The sequence below is a fragment of the Pteropus medius genome, unplaced genomic scaffold, assembly GCF_902729225.1.
Source record: "Pteropus medius unplaced genomic scaffold, Ma_sr-lr_union100, whole genome shotgun sequence".
Taxonomy (NCBI): Eukaryota; Metazoa; Chordata; class Mammalia; order Chiroptera; family Pteropodidae; genus Pteropus; species Pteropus medius.
Genome location: NW_024349519.1, coordinates 28,444,760 through 28,464,628, shown reverse-complemented (window position 1 = coordinate 28,464,628; position 19,869 = coordinate 28,444,760). Strand labels below are relative to the sequence as shown.

General features: G+C 56.3%; 2 protein-coding genes across 10 annotated transcripts in view; one reads left to right on the top strand and one right to left on the bottom strand.

Annotated features, from left to right (window-relative positions):
* Positions 1 to 1,421: 1,421 nt before the first annotated feature.
* On the top strand, positions 1,422 to 7,378 carry DCAF15 (DDB1 and CUL4 associated factor 15; the record flags this gene model as incomplete). Its single annotated transcript, XM_039882834.1, is given in 13 exon segments — positions 1,422 to 1,636; positions 1,719 to 1,854; positions 2,513 to 2,619; positions 2,700 to 2,839; positions 2,923 to 3,093; positions 4,910 to 4,953; positions 4,955 to 5,348; positions 5,455 to 5,546; positions 5,648 to 5,776; positions 5,865 to 5,950; positions 6,178 to 6,282; positions 6,373 to 6,488; positions 6,877 to 7,378. Coding segments are annotated over 13 exon segments (1,791 nt in total), but the record flags the coding sequence as incomplete, so codon positions are not given.
* An 83-nt stretch (positions 7,379 to 7,461) lies between these two features.
* The window catches only part of RFX1 (regulatory factor X1), a 30,608-nt gene continuing 18,200 nt past the window's right edge, over positions 7,462 to 19,869 (bottom strand). For 5 of the 9 annotated variants that reach the window (XM_039882737.1, XM_039882740.1, XM_039882738.1 and 2 more), the window contains 15 exons: positions 19,412 to 19,795; positions 18,570 to 18,664; positions 15,681 to 16,050; positions 13,564 to 13,745; positions 12,496 to 12,615; positions 12,287 to 12,402; positions 11,956 to 12,074; positions 11,763 to 11,872; positions 11,230 to 11,381; positions 11,045 to 11,142; positions 9,801 to 9,950; positions 9,500 to 9,708; positions 9,108 to 9,261; positions 8,983 to 9,028; positions 7,462 to 8,850 (listed from right to left, as the gene is read on the bottom strand). In XM_039882737.1, the coding sequence (XP_039738671.1) occupies positions 8,681 to 8,850; positions 8,983 to 9,028; positions 9,108 to 9,261; positions 9,500 to 9,708; positions 9,801 to 9,950; positions 11,045 to 11,142; positions 11,230 to 11,381; positions 11,763 to 11,872; positions 11,956 to 12,074; positions 12,287 to 12,402; positions 12,496 to 12,615; positions 13,564 to 13,745; positions 15,681 to 16,050; positions 18,570 to 18,664; positions 19,412 to 19,795 (2,475 nt within the window). In that variant the 3' untranslated portion in view covers positions 7,462 to 8,680. The remainder of the gene's footprint in view (positions 8,851 to 8,982; positions 9,029 to 9,107; positions 9,262 to 9,499; positions 9,709 to 9,800; positions 9,951 to 11,044; positions 11,143 to 11,229; positions 11,382 to 11,762; positions 11,873 to 11,955; positions 12,075 to 12,286; positions 12,403 to 12,495; positions 12,616 to 13,563; positions 13,746 to 15,680; positions 16,051 to 18,569; positions 18,665 to 19,411; positions 19,796 to 19,869) is intronic. The other 4 variants (XM_039882742.1, XM_039882741.1, XM_039882743.1 and 1 more) reach the window with 2 other exon arrangements.

Sequence of the window (19,869 nt, the reverse complement as noted above, 5' to 3'; positions counted from 1 at the left end):
GGATGGAGGGTCTGGGGGCGGGGCACCGGCGACGGGGCTGGGATGGAGAGGGTCTTAGAGGCCGCTGGAGGAATAAGGAGGAAGGGGGCGATCCAGGGTCAGATTCATTTTTCAAAACCCTGCTCCTGTGGCTTCTCTGTTATGTAGCTTTCCCGCCCCCTCGTCAGAGCCCCTGCTATCAGCTTAGCGCTTCTTCCGCCTGGTGTTACTGTCTCCGTCCAGCTCTAACCACACGGTAGCTGGGAGTTCCTGTACCTGTCTCTGCCTCCCCTATTGAATGGGAGAGCGGTCCCCCAGGGCCTGGTCTGCCTCCTCAAACTGGGAGCCACCTGAACAGGGTTCTTTCTCCCCCCACCAGACTATAAACTCCCAGCGCTCAGGGATCTGTCATGGATCAGTTTGGGAGCTCTCAGAGGGCAGAGAGGTGTGAATCTGGTCAGGCCAGCAGCAGTTGAGTCAGGACTGTGTCGCTGTGGCTAGGGAGTTTGCTTTCTCCATCGGGCTAGGAGCTCAGTGAGGAAAGGGCCGTGTCTCCTCCTTTTGACTGGAGCTCTCTGGGCAAGGGCAATCTCCGCCCTCAGCCTGGGAGCTCCCTGGGCTGGGCTGTGGCTCCGCCCTTAACTCTGGAAGCTCCCTGGACAGAGATCATGTCTCCCATGTCAGCCTGGGCGTCGCTGACAGGGCTGTTCCATCAGACTGGGACCTTCCTAAAGGCTGGGCTTTCTCCTCCATTGTCCAGAGAGCTCCCTAGACAGGGCTTTCTCTTTCCCATCAGACTGGACTCTCTTGTAGGCAGGACTGTATGTCTCCCATCAGCCTGGGTAGCAGGATCCAGGGTGCTTTGATGACTTAGTACCCAGCTTGTGCCTGCCTGTTCCCCCAGATCTTTCCTTGGTGAAGTTTTTGGGATGAGGGAGACAGTTGGAAAGCGGCTAAGTTGAGAAGGGAGAATGAGAAAGGGAAATCAGACAAGAATTGTAAGATCATTGGTCAGCCTCACCCTTCTGTCTGTCTCCATTGGACCCCCAGCTGAGGCCAGGGCTGTCCCAGGGGACCTGAGCACACGATGTGTAGGCTAGTGGGTTGAAGACAGGTGAGTGCAGTTGGTCAAGCCCCCATCCCAGCCTCCTTAGCAATTGAGGACACCCACAGCTCATTTCGTCATGAGACAGCCTTCAGGAAGGCAACCAGGTAGCCCGGTGTGGCCGGGGTGACTGGGAAACCTTCCTGGGAGAGGTGATGCCAGTACTGATTCTTAGAGCTTGAAGGATTTGGGCAAGAGGGACCCTAAGGCTGAAAAAGTGTGGGGCTGGGAGGGTGGTGCAGGTCCCTGGTGGAGAGGGAGGCTCAAGGGAGGTCCAGCCAGCCCATTTCCCCAAGCCGATTCTACCTTCTGGAGCTTGGATCACCCTTGACTGTTATGGTTGGCAGGGAGTGGGCCTGCCTGGGGTGCTGCTCTACCTTGGGTGAGGGGACTGGGGGGCTGCAGGTGGCCTCTGCCTGATGGTGCCTCAAGATCCTGGCCTCTACTTCCCCAGATCAGTGGGCAGCTCTCCCCTCGTCTCTTCCGGAAGCTGCCACCCAGGGTCTGCGTTTCTCTAAAGAACATCGTGGATGAGGACTTTCTCTATGCAGGGTGAGGCTAAGGCCAGGCAGAGGGGTGGCTGGGCAGGCGGTAGGCTGGCCCTGACCTGGCCACTCTACCTCCCCTGCCACAGACACATCTTCCTGGGCTTTTCCAAGTGCGGCCGATACGTTCTCTCCTACACCAGCAGCAGTGGGGACGACGACTTCTCCTTCTACATCTATCACCTGTACTGGTGGGAGTTCAACGTCCACAGCAAACTCAAGCTGGTAGGGCCAGGCCCAGCACCCAACAGCATGACCCTGGCAGGTCATGCCACCCCTCTGAGTCGCAGGTTCCTTGTCTGTAAAAAATGTGCTCTTGGGGTCATGGTCAGGACTCCCATGTCAGGTCAAACCACATGAAATTGCCATTTTTAGAGTTGAAAGTGAGTAAGTAGCAGCAATTTCATGTAGTTCATTCAACTCTGACTATACAGCTCATAGAACTTTGCAGGCTCAGGTCCATTAGCTTGATTATGACCAAGCCAGTTGCCACACTGGCTTTAGTCCTCCCCCACCTCAGGAGGTGGGTGCTGTTACCTCAGTTTACATGAGCTCAGAAGTGAACGGGTTTCAGGAGCTTGAAACTAATATGTCTGGCTGAGTACCCTGTGCTGGTGCAGGTCTCCCATGGGCTGCTTCCAGTCCTGGGCCCACCCTCCTGTTTTTTGCATTTGTGAGGAGTACCTCCCTGGCCTGTCCTCAGGAAAGTAAAGAAGTGTAAGCGGGGGGCTCCTTGGGGCTCCCTGGCCTGAGACACCACCTGAGGGATGCTTCTGCCAGCTCATGCTGGCCCCAATTCCAGTCCAGCACTTTGCAGCCTTGGGTAGGCTGCTGTGGGCCATAGCCCACTCTGATCCTGCACTGACCCAAATGTGCCACTCAGGTCCGACAGGTGCGGCTCTTCCAGGATGAGGAGATCTACAGTGATCTGTACCTGACTGTGTGCGAGTGGCCCAGCGATGCCACCAAGGTCATCGTCTTTGGCTTCAAGTGAGACTCAGGAATGGTGAGGCCAAGGGTGGGTGGGAAGGGTGCATGGGCTATACAGCTGAAGCTGTGCTAACCCCCAGCACCCGATCCGCCAATGGGATGCTCATGAACATGATGATGATGAGTGATGAGAACCACCGTGACATCTATATCAGCACAGTGGCCGTGCCACCGCCTGGCCGCTGTGCTGCCTGCCGGGAAGCCAGCCGGCTCCACCCAGGTAAGGGGCTGGGGGCACTGGGACACAGGCTGCCTGCATCATTATGCTGGGGTGGCTCAGCCCTTGGGCATGTGTTGCTGCAGGTGACCCGAGCGCACAGTGTCTGCGACACGGCTTCATGCTGCATACCAAGTACCAGGTGGTGTACCCATTCCCCACTTTTCAGCCCGCCTTTCAGCTCAAGAAGGACCAGGTGGTACTGCTCAACACCAGCTACTCCTTAGTGGCCTGTGCCGTCTCAGTCCACTCAGCAGGTAGGCTTCTGGGTCTGATGATAGTCACAGCATTTGCTGTAAGCCCTTCAAGGTCAGTCCTGTCCCTGCCCCGTGTGACAGAGGAAGAGACTGAGGCTCAGAGAGGTGCTTCATCCAAGTCACACAGCCAGGGAGTGGGAGTGCTGAGATTCAACCCCAGCCACACCCCACTCAGCACTGCCCACTAGAACTTTCCTCAGGCCTGGGATGTTCCATATCTGTGTTCACTATAGCTGCCAATAGAAGCCACGTCAGAGTGGCTCATGTGACCAAGGAACTGAGTGTTTGATTTTAATTTTAGTTATGTTTAAACAATCACATGTGGCCATCGGCTACCATGCTGGACAATGCAGCGCTGCCTTGTCTTCAAAAAGAGAACCGTTAATTAAAATTTTTAGGGAGTGGTGAGTAGACAGATGACCCTCTTACATCTTTGGTAATCAGAAAAAAATGCCAGTGAAAATCACAATGTGATATCCCTCAACAGAGTGGCAAACATTAGGAAGCTGGTGGTGACGTGGCATGCTGGGGGCTTCCCGTACTCCCACTGCCACGTGGCAACAGAGTATGACTGAATCCCAGCAGCCTTGCACCTGGGCATGTCCCAAACTGTGGTAGTGGGAGCTGGGGGCCACCTGGTGTCCATCCCTGGGGATTCAGAAGGCAGAACAGGTGGGTACATCCCTTATGGCAGCAGACCCAGTGAGAGCTCTAGCATCACGTCCAGGGAGCACGTCTCAAAGTTGTATGCAAATGCAAAAGAAACCAGATCTAAAACCAGATAAGATGTATAAGTTAACAGTGTTTCATTTTTGCAAGAACACAGTCAAATAAAAAGATGCCCAGTATGTTAAAATGGTTGCTCTTAGGACGGGCGATGGGTATGAAGAGAGGACTAGATGTCTATAGCAGAACCCACAAACCAGCCAGAACCAGAGTGCCTTGTTCCAGGCCCATCTGAGGCCTTCTACCCCTGCCCTGGCTACCTGTGCCTACATGGGCAAGGCCCTAATGAGCCCATCCTGAATGGGGCCACTGCCGCCTGCCCTACGGCTGTGGGTCCCGTTAGGATGGACCACATCAGAGGGTTCAGCCATGTACACCCAGCCCAGGAGAGGGGCACTGTCATCGATGTCGAACACTCATCCCACCAGAGAAGGGTGTTTACAGACAGAGAGTTTTGACTCGGCCATTTTCCATTCTTATCCCCCTCGCCCTCTGAAAGTGCCATCACTCTGGTGGACAGGAGTGCGTTGGCGGACTTGAATCTTCTCTCACTGTGATCTTGGACAAGTTTCTCTCTGAACCTGGAAGATATGGAGAGCCCAAAGGAGGCAGTACAGGCAGGGCCCAACTATGGTGCTGCTCAATTCAGTGAGGGCGCTGGGGCTCTCCATGCTGAGCCCACACTTCCCCAGAGCAGGCTGTGGCCCTAGTCAGGTGGGGACAGAGAGGTCCGCTGGAGTTGGGGAGGACACAGAGGATTGTGTAGTAAACTCTCAAACTTATGTGGCTTTTACCTGCTGTCAGCACAGACTGTCAGCTCCCCAAAGGCAGGGATTTTTGTCTGTCTTGTTCACTCTTGTACCCTCAGTGTGTGGCATGTAGTAGATGCTGTAGAATAAGGTCGGAATGAGTGTGTTTATGTGTGCATGTCTGTGTGTGTAAAAGGCTTTTTTCTCTTGTGGATGTTTCCTATTGATCATTTAGTATGGTATTTCTAAGAACCCCCCCAGGGCGGGAGAGCATCCTGGACGTGAGCTCATTTATTGATACCCGCTCCACACCCTGCACTTCATCTCTTTTTATGTTCCAGGCGATAGCAGCTTCTGCCAAATCCTGTATGACCACACCACCTACCCCCCCCCTGCCTGCCAGTTCCCCTGGGCCCCAGAGCCCAGAAGTGCCCCCTGCCCCTCTTCCCAGCCTCTGCCCCGAGGCAGCCCCAGCCCGGCTCTCTGGGACCCTGGATCCCTCACCTGCCATCGCCAAAGCCAAGGAGTTTGTGGCTGACATCTTCCGCAGGGCCAAAGAGGCCAAGGGTGGGACCTTGGAGGAAGCCCGGCCACCTCCCTGCCCAGGGCCCTCGGGCAGCTGCTGCCGCCCATCTTCTGAGCCCCTACCCCCAGGTGGGGAGGTGGCGCCCCAGGACAGCCCCCCTGCAGTGGAGGCGCCAGCCCCTGAGCCTGGCTATGTCAACTACACCAAGCTGTATTACGTGCTGGGGTCCGGCGAAGGGACAGAGCCAGAGGATGGTGAGCAAGGAGCCCACAAAGTGGGCAGGGCCCTGGGCATGGGAAGCTGGCCTGGAGTGGACCTTAGGCCTCTTGCCACCCCTACCCCCACTTCCTGCCCTCTCAGAGTTCGAGGATGACAAGATCTCGCTGCCCTTCGTGGTGACCGATCTCCGTGGTCGCAGTCTGCGGCCCATGCGGGAGCGGACCTCTGTCCAGGTTGGTGCTGGCAGCAGGCAGGCCAAGGGGCAGCCCTCGGGAGCCTGCTGGGGTGGCGGTTGGCACAGGCCCCCCCCCGCCCCTCCACCTGCTGCCCACAGGGTCAGTACCTGACGGTGGAGCAGCTCACGCTGGACTTTGAGTATGTCATCAACGAGGTCATCCGCCATGACGCGACCTGGGGCCACCAGTTCTGTTCCTTCAGTGACTATGACATTGTCATCCTAGAGGTGGGCCCAGAGGTAGAACAAGGCAGGCCCAGGGTCTTTCTGCTCTGAGGGTCACCTTCAATAGCTGTTACCACCCCTTGCCCCCCAGGTCTGCCCAGAAACCAACCAGGTTCTCATCAACATTGGCCTGCTGCTCCTGGCATTCCCATCCCCAACTGAGGAGGGTCAGCTCCGGTAAGTGGGAGGGACTCTGCCCTCACCTTTGCCCAGCAGGAGGGCACACTCAGACCCTTCAGTGGGGGAGGGGAGTGGGGATGTGAGAAGACTCCTTCTACCCTGAAAACTTGGATCAGGTACTGTGTTACTGCTCCAAAGACAAGCCCCTCCATGTAGACTGGGTCCCGGCTCAGGGATGCGGTGGTCATACCCCCTTTCCTCCTCTGCTCCCCACCCCTCTGCAGACCAAAGACCTATCACACCAGCCTCAAAGTGGCATGGGACCTCAACACCGGCATCTTTGTGACAGTCAGCGTGGGTGATCTCACTGAGGTCAAAGGGCAGACCAGGTAAGGCTGGGCTGGGGTAGGGGCCTGGCCCGGAGCTGGGGGCCAGGGTGCATGGCCAGAGCAATGAGAGTGCTCACCCCTTCCCCTCAGCGGCAGCGTCTGGAGCTCATACCGCAAGAGCTGTGTGGACATGGTCATGAAGTGGCTGGTGCCAGAGAGCAGCGGACGATACGTCAACAGGATGACTAATGAGGCACTGCACAAAGGTGGGCCCTATGATCTGATGACAGTAGGACAGAGGTCCTTATCCCAGTGCCAGGCCAGGCTCGGAGCAGGCACTGACTCCTGTGTTGCTGAATGAATGAGCACTCTGGCCATGCTAGTGGATGCCATGGAATCGAGGTGTGGGGAGGGTAGCCCAGCCAGGCTAAGCCCAGGGGCCTGGCAGGTGTGGCACTTGGGGACCCCCAGCCAGTCGCTCATCAATTCAGCATACATTTATTGGGTGGCTACAAGTGGGAGGCAGAGATAACACAGCAGGGTTCCTGTCTTCCAGAACCTTCTGGGCCCAAATCAGGTCTGGAGAAGAGGCAGGTACCTCCAACAGCCTGAACCTGTAGAGATTCCATAGTCTATTCCAACCCTTTCCTGCAGGGTGCTCACTGAAGGTTCTGGCAGACAGCGAGCGATACACGTGGATTGTGCTGTGAGGGCCCGGCCAGCCTGGACACTGACTCCAACTACCTCCATGGCCTGGGAGCTGGCCGCCTTCCTGGTAGCCCTTTCCTGGTTGGCCGGCTGCCTGACGACCGCCACTAGTGTTAGGCTGTGGGGAGGGGGCTGGGCGGGGCAGTCCCCGGTGGCCTGAGAGTCTGGACGCTTCTTATTTATGCCTATTTAAGTTGGGAAGGGCAGAGGGAGGGAGCCCCCTGTCCCACCAGCCTCGAGCACCTGCCTTCACCCTGTGCCAGGCTTGGGCATGGGCCCTTGCTCCTTGCCTCTTTCCCAGGTTACAGGTGTGAACACTGCCCCTCTGGGAGGTTAAATGGGCCCTGATTCCCACCCCTAGCCTCCCGTATCTGAGGTGGCAAACATCGTGGCCATTCTCTCCCCCCTCCGTTATTCCTCTTCATGTAATAAATGTTTTATTTCTGAACCTCACTGAGTTCCCTTTACTGTGCTTGGGACAGTTGGAGCCGCAAGCACTGCCTCCCCCCAAGGCCCTTGAGTCAGCAGTAGCCAAATACCACAGCGGAATTTATTGTTTTAAGAAAGACTACAAAAAGGTAGAAAACAGCTCGGCACACTAGACTACCACACGCGGGGACACTTTCACCGCTGGGAGGGGAGGCCCGAGGACAAGAAGGGGAGTGGGCAGGCCACCCCAAAAGCCTACAGCACGCGGAGCACACAAAATAGTGATTTTTATACAATAGGTTAGGTTTTTTTTTTTCTTTTTGCCATAAACATCTATCTCACAGGTTGAAACACTGAGAAAACCAGAACAGATAAGGCCATGATGGTTGGAAAAAAACCCAACAAGTTACCAACTCCGCTCAGGCGGCACTCACCAATCGCAAAAGTCATGTGGGGGGCGGGGTGGGGGGATGTATGTGCGGCGCACGGCACAGGGCATGGAGAAGCACAGAGGTTCCATTACAAACCGGCGGGAAGGCCTGGGACAGGACTCGGGGGTCTTGGATCTGAGCCAGCAGAGCCCCAGCCTCTGCGGGTATGGCCACCTCTGGGCCCACTGCCCGCAGCAGGCCCCTAGGAGCTCCGCCAGGCCCAGCCCACTGCTCTTTGGAAGCTGGAGGCAGTGCCCCTTGCCACCCTCCCTTCTGAGCCAGGCCTGGCAGTGCCCCCCTCTAGGGCTGTGGGGCAAGGGAGGGCCTAGCTCTGGAGAAGATGCGACACCCACGGCTTTAATTGCACTTATACCAAGGAGGGGGTAGCAGTGGGGTTGCTGGGGGAGGGGTCCCAGGGCTGCTGCTGAGGGAGGGGGCGGTCTCTAGGTGATGCCCACCTGTGCCCACCCGGGGCTCAGGGCTGGGCCCAGGACAGGCTTGTGCAAAGCCAGCGAGCTGAATAAGTTAACAGTTCTGCAGGGAAGGGGGCCTGCCTGCCTGCCCCCTGGGGTGGTGGGACGGCAGGGCGGGGAAGAGAGAGGCTGCAGCCTTCCAGGCCAAGGGGCCAAGCTGGCTGCCCCAAGGGGCACCTGGGCACAGCGGCGGGTTCCTTAAGGCACGTCTTTTGTGTCAGAGTTTGCAGCTGCAGCTCCGCCCGGCCCTGTGATTGTGCCGGCCCCATTGGGGGCGAGGACCCCTTTGCCTTTCCTGTCTGGAAGGCTCCCATCCGGCCCTGGCCAAGGATGGAGGGCGGACAGTGAAGCCACAGAAGCTGTGAGGGACCCTGGTGTGGAGGGGCAGCGGGGGCGGGTGGATGAGGAAGAGGAGGCTTAGCTGGAGGGCAGCGCCTGCACGAAGAGGCCACGTGTGTCCGTCCGCGCCAGCTTGGCCGGAGGCTCCAGGGCCTCGGGGCCCAGAGCAGGCGACTCACTGCCAGCTGCCAGCGAGATGTCCTGTGGCAGCTCATCTTCGCTCTCTTCCTCCTCTTCCTCCTCTTCGTCTGGGACACATGGACCAGGCCCGGTTCAGCGTGGGGCCCTTGCCCCCAGCCCCCTCCACCCCAGCCCCACACTCCTGTCTGCCATCCCCCACCCCCAACTCGGGGCCCTGGGCAGGGACACGCCTCGCTTACCCTTGTCCGGGTCCAGGGGGTTCAGCGAGGTGGCCAGGTTGGCAAACTGGAAGGAGGGATGAGAAGGGGTGAGGGTCCCGCCAAGGGATGTCCTGCCCGTACCCTCAGCGCCCCGCTGTGCGCACCTCGCCCATGACAGCGATGGGGGTCTCGCCCTTAGCCTGGGCCACGCGGTGCTCGATCAAGTAGTACATGTACTCATCGTAGAGCAGCCGGATGAGGTGGAAGGAGCCAAAACTGGCGGCGCTGCGCAGGGTCAGGTCCCGAATCACCATGGAGCTGGGGGCGGTGGCAGAGAGGGGGCTGTCAGGCCCACCTGGCTCCTCGGCTCCCCCTGCCCCCGACCCGGCAAGCCCAGCTACCTCTGCCGGCCAGAACTGGCTTCACTGGGGCATGCACCCATGAGAGCTGAGGGCCCTCGCCCCGCCCACAGCCAAAAGGACGTCCACTTTCATAAAAGGTCACCTTAGCCCCCAGAGGCGGAGCCTTCTCTGGATCCTGCCCCACCTGTGCGCACCTGTAAAAGGACCACTTGAGGAGGAAGAGTTTGGCAGCCTTGGGGAAGCCGGTGCTGCCCTGGTAGGGCTTGAGCACCTGGCTCACGACGCCGTCCAGCCAGGCTGCCCACTGCTCCAGTGAGTTCTGCTGCTGCAGCGTCACCTTGAAGTCCTGCTCCAGCCGCTGCACCACGCGGTCTTCGCAGCGGCACACCCACGAGGCCTGCTCCTGGGGCACAGTGGGAGGGAGCCCACGGCTCAGCAGCCGCCCGGGGGGCCACCTTGCCCCGCCCCTCACTCACCTGCCCAGCCCACACTCACTTGCACGTTAGCGAAGTCCACGCGGTTGAGGTCGCTCAGCATCTGGTTGATCTGTGCCGTGTTCTGCAGCACAGCGCGCGCAGCCTGCGCCAAGTGGTTGAGCGACGTGTAGCGCCGCAGTGTCTGAGCGAAGGCGCCAGCAGCTGCCACCTGTGTGACCCGGGTACGGGGTAGGGTGGGGGGCGTCGGTTGTGGCTTATGCAAAACTCACACCCACAGTCCTCTGCCCCAACCATTGCAACCTCTCTGAGCCCATTTCTCCTAAAAAAGGGAGGAAGGTGTGCCTCGTTGCTTTGCTTTTGTTGGGAGATCAAGGAGTTGGGATTTTTAAACTTTGGGTGTCCACCCACCCAAAGTATGGGTTGAAAAAAAAATCAATGTTTTATGTCTGATCAGCAATTCTATTTTTTTTAACGAAAAGACACAACAAAATCTCGGAGGGCACTGCCTAGATAGAGCATTGCTTCAATAAAATTTTGTTCCATTTTGTTTAGATTATTCTTCTCGTGAATGTCAGCTCCACGAGGGTGTGAATTTTGTCCATCCTGGTCACTGCTGTGCTGCCAGCACTGAGAACCACGCTGGGCACACAGCAGAGCTTAATAAATGCGTGCTGAAAAATGAACACGTGAGTCCTGTCCATTCTGAAGGGTTTACCCAGGCTTCTACTCTCTCCTCAGGCCCCAAGCCCTGCCCTGTGTCCAACACACCCAGGGGTGTTTCTTTAGACATCCGGTTCTGTTTAGCTGTCATGTTAGCATTTTAAGGACTAAAAGAAAAACCTTGTTTTGAGGGGGGGGCCCAAGAGCAAGCACACCCCACCTAATTCCTCACTTTTAAGTAGTTAGTGAATGTGCAGCATTGATGGAGAGGGATGTTGGTGTTTCCTTATAAGTGTTGCTCCTTTTTTTTTAATGAGATCTATTTCCAAGCACCTAAAGCACTTTCTCTTGAGGATGTCTGAAGAGAACTACTTCAAGTTTGTAGTTGGGTTTTTATTTTTTTAAGACGCTCCATTGTGTCCAAAATATCTACAAAGGGATTGTGTTCCAGAAGTGGGTAAGTGAGGAAGCCGGTTTATAAAGACAACGCCCAAAGATCGCTCCCAGGGGACAGGCATGGGGACGAATCTTACTGTCTCTACCAGGCAGAGGTACCAAGCCCCCCCACAGGCGTCAGCCCCCAGACCTTGGCCCCAAAGCCCAGAGGGAGAGGCCAGGCTGACTCCAGGCTGGCCCCCTCACCTTCACCCGCAGCATCTCCTCAGGTATGTTCATCATGGCGTGGGTGAGCCAGCTCTCCAGGCTCTTGGCAAAGTTCCGGATCGCTTGGGTCAAGGCACCTGTGGGTGGCAGTGGGGGCTGATCAGGACTTGGGGGTGGGGGGGGTTGAGGGAATGGAGTTGAGGGGGTGGCAGCAGTGTACTCACTGGGGATGGGCCGCAGCACGTCGGGGATAAGGATCTCCACCAGGCCCTGGTACAGCACGTTGTCACAGTGCTTGGTCCACTGCAGTACAGGCTCAAACTTGGACAGCAGCACCAGGCTGGCCTTGGGCAGCCGCTTCTCAGCCTCGTCGTGCCTGTGGGCAGCCCCCTGCCAGGGGTCAGGCAGATCCTCCCTGCCTCCCACCAACCCTTGAGGTCAGGCCCTAGTGCCCCCAGGGTCAGATGGGGTTTTATACTCTGCATGCTGGGACGCAGGCACCCACCCAACCATACACTGCAGGGAGGAAATAACTCAGTGGGACACACTGTCCCATGCACTCAGCGTTAGGCCCATACACATGCACACCCCTGGAGTGGGGGTCAGAAGGTCATGTGTACCCCGCCAACTACAGGGCCCATGCAGGTGCCCCCACTCCTGCATGATACCCAAAGTCTGGGCTACTCCAGCCCTGGTTGCTGACTCACAAGGTGTCCCCCACTTCCTTCCCTCCTCCCGCTTCCCACAAAGGACTCACACGGCCAGCGGCGGTGCATCACTGGGCTGGCTAAGATTGTACCTCCAGAAGGTTTTCCACAGCGTCTCCACCAGGGTGAACTGCAGGTTCACCATGACGTCAACAATGGCCTATTGGGGAGGCCAGATGCTCAGGGGGGCCAGAGGGCAGCACGGCCCTCCCTCACCCTTGCCCGTCCACCAGGCTGCCCTACCTCACAGTGTTCCCGGTATAGGACCTGGAAGGCCTTGATGTCCCCAGGCTCGACACCCTCAGGCAGCACTTTGCCCTGGAGGTCAAGCTCTGAGAAGTCAGGGAGGCTCCTCGAGGCATCTGGAGGCAGGAGGGGACACTATGAGGCCCTTTGTCCCCGCCGGCCTATCCCCATGGAGCCTCATCCTAGGATCTTATTAAGTTGTCACCACTTTCCTACCAAGCAAGGGTCCCCCATGTGCAGTGGCAGATAAGGTCAGAGAGGGCAAGTGAACCATCTGGGACCACAGACCCTGCCCCGGGCCCCGGCCCATAGGCCAGGGGGCTCTCACCCAGGAACTGCTGGTACTGCTGGACCTGGGCGCTGATGTCTGACAGCCCGGTGGCCTGCTGTGGCCCCACGGCCACACCGTTGGTCATGCCCTCCATCTTCTGGATGGGCTTGAGCCTGGGGGAGAAGGGGTGGGCGGGGCGATTGGGTGGGGGTCGGCCAGCACGCCCTTTCCCACCTGCCAGCACAGGGTCCAGCCCACCCTCTTACCTCTGCTTCTGTGAGAAGGGCTGGCCCCGCATGGCCATATGCTGCTGGTCCTCCATCAGCCGCAGCAGGGGTGAACTGGCCTTGATGCGTAGGCCATAGTAGTGGTACTTGGAGTTGCCCCTGGGAGGGAGGCAGAGGGTGAGGGCTGGGCTGGGGGGGCACCGGTCACCTACTGGGAGCTTCATATCACACCCACCTCCTTGCTGCTTGGGGGCCAAACAGAGCCCACTAGGAGAAGACCCACATTTCTAAGAGGCAGAGGTGCTGTGCTAGGGGAGTATAGGGGCTACAGGTATCAGGAGAGGCCCCCATGTACCAACCAAGCTTTGCGAAGTCAACCCCCGATCCTGGCACGCGGCAGGCATGCAGTAAAGATTTGTTGATTGCTAGTCAGTCATAAGAACGTGCCAGGTGCTGTTCTGAGCTCTGAGCACATATCAATCCACGTGCTCCTCATCCCTACACTATGCATGGTGCTCCAGCATCCTTAATAGACAGGTGAGGAAATGGAAGCACAGAGAGGGGAGACTTTGCACAAGGTTATGAGGCAATGCCTAGTTGAGAACACCTCGGGAAGGTGTGCGGGTTGCAAAAGAGAGGCAGGGAAGAGTGGGTTCGTGGAATGGCTGCCCATTCCTTCCTGTATGAATTCACTGACTCAAAGACCCTAATAAAGCACTGACTGTATGCAGCCCCTGCACTCACAAGGTATATGCCTTTCGGCATCAGAATATAGGCCAGAAACAAGGGAAGTAACATAAAAGACATGTTGGATGATGAGGTGTGCTAAGGAGAAAAAGCAAGCAGGGAAGGGGGCAGGGTGGGGAATGTCAGGGAGGGTGAGGGGAAAGGCTGCAGTTTTCATTAAGGGGGCCAGGGGACATTTGAATAAGGAGGAGGGAAAAAACATGCAAGGCAGCCAGCAGAGCCAGGGCCCTGGGGTGGGAAGTTGTAAAGAAGCCAGTGGGGTTAGAGGCGAGAGAGCAAGGGCATGAGTGGGGGAGCTGAGGCCTTGGATAAACTGGGGTACGGTGGGCCTGCGGCTATCGGGGAGAGGGGTAGCCCCACCTGGTGCCCAGCCGGCGGGTGCGCAAGCCCATGAAGACGGAGCGGATAAGCTTGCCAAAGGAGGCGGCATTGACGGGCTCCAGCTTCTGCTCCTGGCAGTGCAGCAGGTAGTGGCAGTATAGGGTGCTCCGTGGCAGGCTCACGCCTTCGGCTGTCTCATAGTTGTCTAGGAGCCACTGGACCTGTGGCCAGAGTGAGGATGAAAAAGTGCTAAGAATCGCTTCAGTTTCTTGAGTACAGAAGTCCCCCACTTATCGGCGGTTTAGGTTTTACTTTCTGCGGTGTCAGAATCCAAGGATCCAGGATCACCTAAAGCAGACTATGGTCAAAAGGTCACTAGTAGCCTAACTCTATGTCACAATGTGTATATCACTCACCTCACTGCATCTCATCACGTAGGCACTGTATCAATGTCTTATCACAGGTGAATAGAGTACAATAAGATATTTTGAAAGACCACATTCACAAAACTTTTATTAAGTATGTTGTTAATAATTGTTCTCTTTTATTATGTTTTGTTGTTAATCTCTTACTGTGCCTAATTTATAAATTTAACTTTATCATAGGTATGTACATATAGGAAAAAAACATAATACATATAGGGTTTGTTACAATCCGTGGTTTCAGGCCTCCTCTGGGGGTCTTGAAACGTATTCTCCACAGATAAGGGAGACTGCTGTACTCATTCCTAAGTGCTCTACCTATTTCCAGTTGTGATCCTGATCACCACACAATGGTCTATGGGAACTAAATCCCATGAAACTCTCTAGAATGGCACTGTCCAATATAGTTGCTGCCAGCCACATATAGCTATCTAAATATGATTTAAAATTAATTTATGCTGAGTAGAAAAAGCCAATGTCGAAAGGTCACAGAGAATATGATTCCATTCATAGAACATTCTCGAAATGACAACATTGTAGAAATGGGGAACAGATTCGTGGTTGCAGGGGGTCAGGGATGCTGGCAGAGAGGGAGGGATGACTATGAAGAGTTAGCAGAAAGAAGATCTTTGTGCTGCTGGAATAGTTTCTGCATCTTGGCTGTGGTGGTGGTTTCCTGAATCTACACACACACAAGCAGACACTCACACTATATTGATGCTAGTGGCCTGCTTACTGTACTACAGTTATATCAAATGCAATTAGCAGGGGAACCTGGGGAAAGGGCCCATGGGGATCTCTCTCTACGATTTTTGCAGCTTCCTGTGCATCTACAATTATATCAAAATAGTTTAAAAAATGTAACTCAACTCAGCTCCTCGGTGAACCCCGCCACATTTCAAGTGCTTGATAGCCACATGTGGCCAGAGGCCTCTGAATAGAGCATCACAGAGAGAACATTTCTATCACCTAAGAGAGCACTATTGTAACACTAAATAGACAGCCCTATTTCTATCAGACAGCGCCATTCCAACACGGTATGTTTGCAAACTGCAGGTGAGGACCCATTAGGGGTTCGTGAAATCAGTTAGGTGAGTCACACCAGCACTAAAAAAAAGCAGACTAGAAGCCAGGCTGCATGGGTTCATTTGAAAGGTCTATCTCGGTTATGTGGTCCACAATGGGTCAGCACGTGGGAAGGCGATAATTAAAACGTGGGGAAGCCTCCGCTCCATACCCCAAGCTCTGAGAGAACAGGGACTACACCAGAACTACCAGGCCCCAACCCACCCATGGTCACAGAGCTGGTAAGGGGCCATGGGATTGGGATCCAGGGCTGCCTGAGTGACTGCTCACAGACGCCTCTGGGCAGAGGCAGGTTATTTCACTGCCTTCCAGATGAAAGAGAACCTTGCTCAGGGCAGCTCCTCCCATTGTAGTGCCTGCCTCCCTGCCCCCGCCTCCACCGCTACCTATTTGCTATCATCAGTTATAATCAGAGTAGATGACGCTTCCTGCAGTACCACTCTAAGAGCTTCATGCATATTAGCTAAGGTTCAGAGAGGCTGAATAACTTGTCTGAAGTCACACAGTGAGGATTCAATCCCAGGCCATCTGAGCACTCTGGCACCAGGCCACCTAGGCCCCTGCGAATGGTGGCTTGCAGCCACCACCCACCATCTCTGCCCACGGCCCCCCACCGCCTGTCTCCTTGGGGGCCAAGGTTGTACTTACAGTGGCTGGTGAGGCACGGGTGGTGTGGGAGTAGGACTGGCTGGCACTGCCCAGCATGTAGCCACCTTGGATCACGTAGGTGCCTGCTCCGCTGCCGCTGCCGCTGCCACCACCACCACCACCGCCGCCACCACCACCACCACCACCACTGCCGCCGCTGCTGCTGTTGCTGGCTCCACCCCCGCTGCTGGTGGGGCTGGCAACGACCTGGCTGCCAGACACGTACATGGGCACAGAGCCGCTGCTGGCCACAGCCTGGGAGGTGGCTGGTGTGCTGACCTGGGCAGCTGTGCCTGCAGCCTCATAGTAGCTGGTGCCCGCTGTCTGTGTGTATAGCGGCGTCTCAGGGTAAGGGTAGGTACTGGAGCGGCTAAGAAAGAAACAGAGGGAGTGAGTCAGGGGCAAAAGCTGGGTAACAAGGGGCACGACTGAGGGGGCTAATGCAGCGAATGCTCCCAGGGCAGGAGCAGGAAGCCACAGCCCTGTGTGTTGGATCAGGCACCACCCCACGTACTTGATGGGCAATTTTCCACTGAATCCTCAAAGCAGCCCCCTGACATAGGAGTCCCCACCTTCCATGTGGGAAAGCCGAGGCAGAAAGACTTAGTCACTTCAAATAGGTCACACATTTCATTCAACTGAAAAACACATTATCCTGCCCTAAGAGCTCTCCAGTTAGCCCAGGACCTGCCTCAGGTGACACAGGCTGGAGGCTGCTAATTGCAGCATGAGTAAAAATGACCAGGTGTTTAATTTTAGGAGGCTGTTAAGTAAAAGGTGATAGAATTCTCCAGAGTGAGAGAAGGAAGGAGGAGAAGGAAGGTCTCATGGTCCTGCCAAAGAACAAGCTCCAGAACCTTCCATTAGGTGAACACAAGAGGAGGGAAGGGTGTGGATGGTACCTTGCGAAGAGAGGGGAGACTAAGCCGAACTTCATATCTAATATCTGTCTGCCATCTGTAGGGGTGCAGAGGGGGTGAGTGGGGGCACCTCTCTTGCTGCCTCACTAAACATCGTTGGACATAGTTTTGATTTTTGAGACCTTTCAATGTATTAGTGATTTAAAATAACATTAAATTTTAAGAATCCAGAAAAGTAGCAAAGCCAGTCCAGGTCAGACTGGCTCAGAAGGTGCTGCTGAAGCCATCCCCTGAAGGAAGCTGGGGAGGGAGCATTGCAGGCTTCTAGAGACAGCAAGGAGAGGGATTTGGTGCAGGCAAAGTGGTGAGAAGTGTGGTCACGAGGTGAGTGGGCCTGCCCATCAGACACCTAGATACAGATCTTGATCACTCTGCTCCGGTCTACATCTACTACATGATTGACACTGAGAGCCCATGATCTGAGCTGGCACCAGCAAGTGTCCACCCGCTCCAGCAGCAGAAACCACAGCCAGCCTAGCCTAGTGCCCCACACACCTGCTGCAAAAAATATTGCTCTGGCAGCTATTTGCTGAAAGACTGAATGAATGAATGTGTGCGTCTCTGGACGTGGCCTGGTCGGAGGTGAACGGGCTGTGGCTTTGGCCGGGGTGGAGATCAAGACTGGCCAAGGGCTAATAACCCAATAACAATCTACTGCAAGGGAGAGACAGAAGATACAGTGCCCCAAGAAGCTGACATAGCAGAAGAACCTGATAGTAATGATGGACCACATGGGATCACACATACTATAAGCAGAAAGAGAATTCAAACAGAAACAAGGGACAGATGCTACCAGGGGAGGCAGAGGGAGCCACCCTGGGACCTCAAGGCCCAGGCTCATGGTTCAGGTCTGATTCTAATATTACAGGGGTCCTTGGGAGCTGATCTCCTTTCTGAAATGCCCTCTGTGGTTCCTGACAGCTCTGGTTAAATGGCCAAGAGACTGGCAGCACTGAAAATAAATCAACAGAACTGTTAGACAGCTGGACACCATGGACCATGACAAGTACCAGGGCCACGGTCCCCAGGGTAGCCACAGCATCATGACCCAGAGACTGAGTTGAGCAGGGTCCATGAGCTAGTCCACCCCCAGCGTCATGCCCACAGGAACAGGTGGTACGGATGTAAAAAAAAAAGACAAATGCAAAGAAAATGAAATGAAACTTTTAAAAACTGAAACAACAATAACTATAGTCCTAGAATTATTACTACAGGGGATGGGAGAGGGAAGGTAGCATATGGAGTATCCCAGGCAAGAAGGTGCCAGAGCTGGGGCTGAGGCACACCTGGGGCATGGCATCTGCCTGATGCGGCATGTATTAATGCTGTGCTATGCACAGTACCAGGGAGTGGAAGTCACCTACATGTCAGCTGAGTGGGGTCTAGCTACATCATTCATGCTACATCTGCACAGTGGAGTATTACATAGCAGTGAAACAGGGTGACTGGAACCCACATGAACAAATAAGGGACAAGTTCTGAGATACACAATTGGTGGAAGAAATAGGGGCCAGAATATGCTGCGCTTATTTCTGAACAAAGAAAGGGGAATGTTTCTATTCCCAGAATATCTCTGGGAAGAAACAAAGAAACTGGTCACAGTGTCACTTATGTGGCAGGGTCAGGTGTCGGAAGTGAAGGGAATTTCTTTTTTACTGTGTAACATTCCCTGTTATTTAGAAATTCTTATCTTGTAAACCTTTTAACTTTTTTTTTTTTTTTTTTTTTTGCCAAAAACCAGGCCCATCTGACTCCAAAGCCCTGGGCTATGGTAGGATCCCTTTCCCAACCTACAAGGGATCCTACTTCACCTTTGTCGGGCAGCTGCTAGCTGCCCTTGGGGAGCGCCCACCATCTGTCACCTGAGGCCTCGCAGGCTGGCTGATCCACTAAAGGTTAGTCCTGGGGTATCTCGCGCAGACCCGTGACCCTCCTCCCATCCACTCCCCCAGCCTTTCCCCCCACTCACATGGCACTGGCCGTGTAGCTGGCATCCCCGCCCTCCACATACTGCACTTGGCTGGAGTACACGTGTGGGACAGGCACTTGCTGGAGCTGCTGCACCTGGCGCAGGAGGAAGGCCGTGCAGAGTCAGAGGTGGGCTTGATCCTCTGCCTCTAAAGGGCTGGTGGGTACCCAGCCTCGCCAGGAAACCGGCTCCGGGCTGGAAGGCTGCACTTCTGGGTCTCTGAATACACCATGAACAAGGCCAGGGGTCACAGGCCCAGGGTCTGCGGCCTCGGCCAGGGCTGGGAATCACGCAGAGCTGTGTCAGAAGCCAGAACTCTCTGCGTGGGCTGGGGACAGCAATGGTGGGGCCTGAGGTGAGGCGGGCGGGGGGACCCCAGACAGGGTCCTATTGCGGGTGTGAAAGGTGGACCCCCGGGGCAGAACCAAGCACCAAGACAAGGATATTACTAAACCCGGAGCCTGCAACTACAGACAGGGCCTCAAGGGTGGAGACTGCATCAGGGATGAACCCCATCTGCAGGAGCAGGTCTGGAATCCATGCACAAGACTTAGGGGAGGAGCCAGGGGCCGGGGATGGGGCCCTGGTTTGTAGGACAGAACCTGGAACTACCCACAGGGCATTAGGGGCGGGGCCTGCGTTCCCAACCTCAACCCGTCCTCCCTCCTCTGGAGGGGTGGAGCCTGGGACCTGTAACCCGCTTGGGGGGTGGGGGTCAGAGGCAGGTCCCCAGACTAGGCGGAGGTAGGGTCTCTAGGGCCTATGGGGCCGGGCGCGGGCCGGGCCCAGCGGATCCCGCCCCCGCCCGCCTCTTGCCCCCCGCCCGTGCATCCGCCACCTACTTTGAGGGCCGTAGCGGCCGTGCCGAACACTAGCACCTGGGGGACTCTCTGGATCCTGACCCTCTGGTCGGGGCTGGCTCGGGCCGGGAGCCCGGGCAGTGGCTCGAGGACCACTTTCTGCTGCGGCAGGAGCAGGTGCGGGGGCAGCACGCCCACCAACTCCACCCACTGCTCGGCGCCGGGTTGGTAATGAGGCGGCGGCGGCTGGGGGCTGCCTAGCTGCGGGGCCTCGCCGCTGCACGCAGGCGGGAGCGGCTGCAGCTCCGGGGACAGCACGCCTGGCCCGGGCCCAGGCGTGGGCGGCCGGGGCGGCGGCTCCGGTGGTGGCGTGGGCCGGGGCTCTCGCTGCTCTGCCTTCCTAGCGGGAAACTGACTGCCTGAGCTCTGGAGGACAAACAGAGACACTGGGGGGTCACCAAGGGCGGCCGTGGGCGGGGCTCCAGGCCTCCACCGCCCAC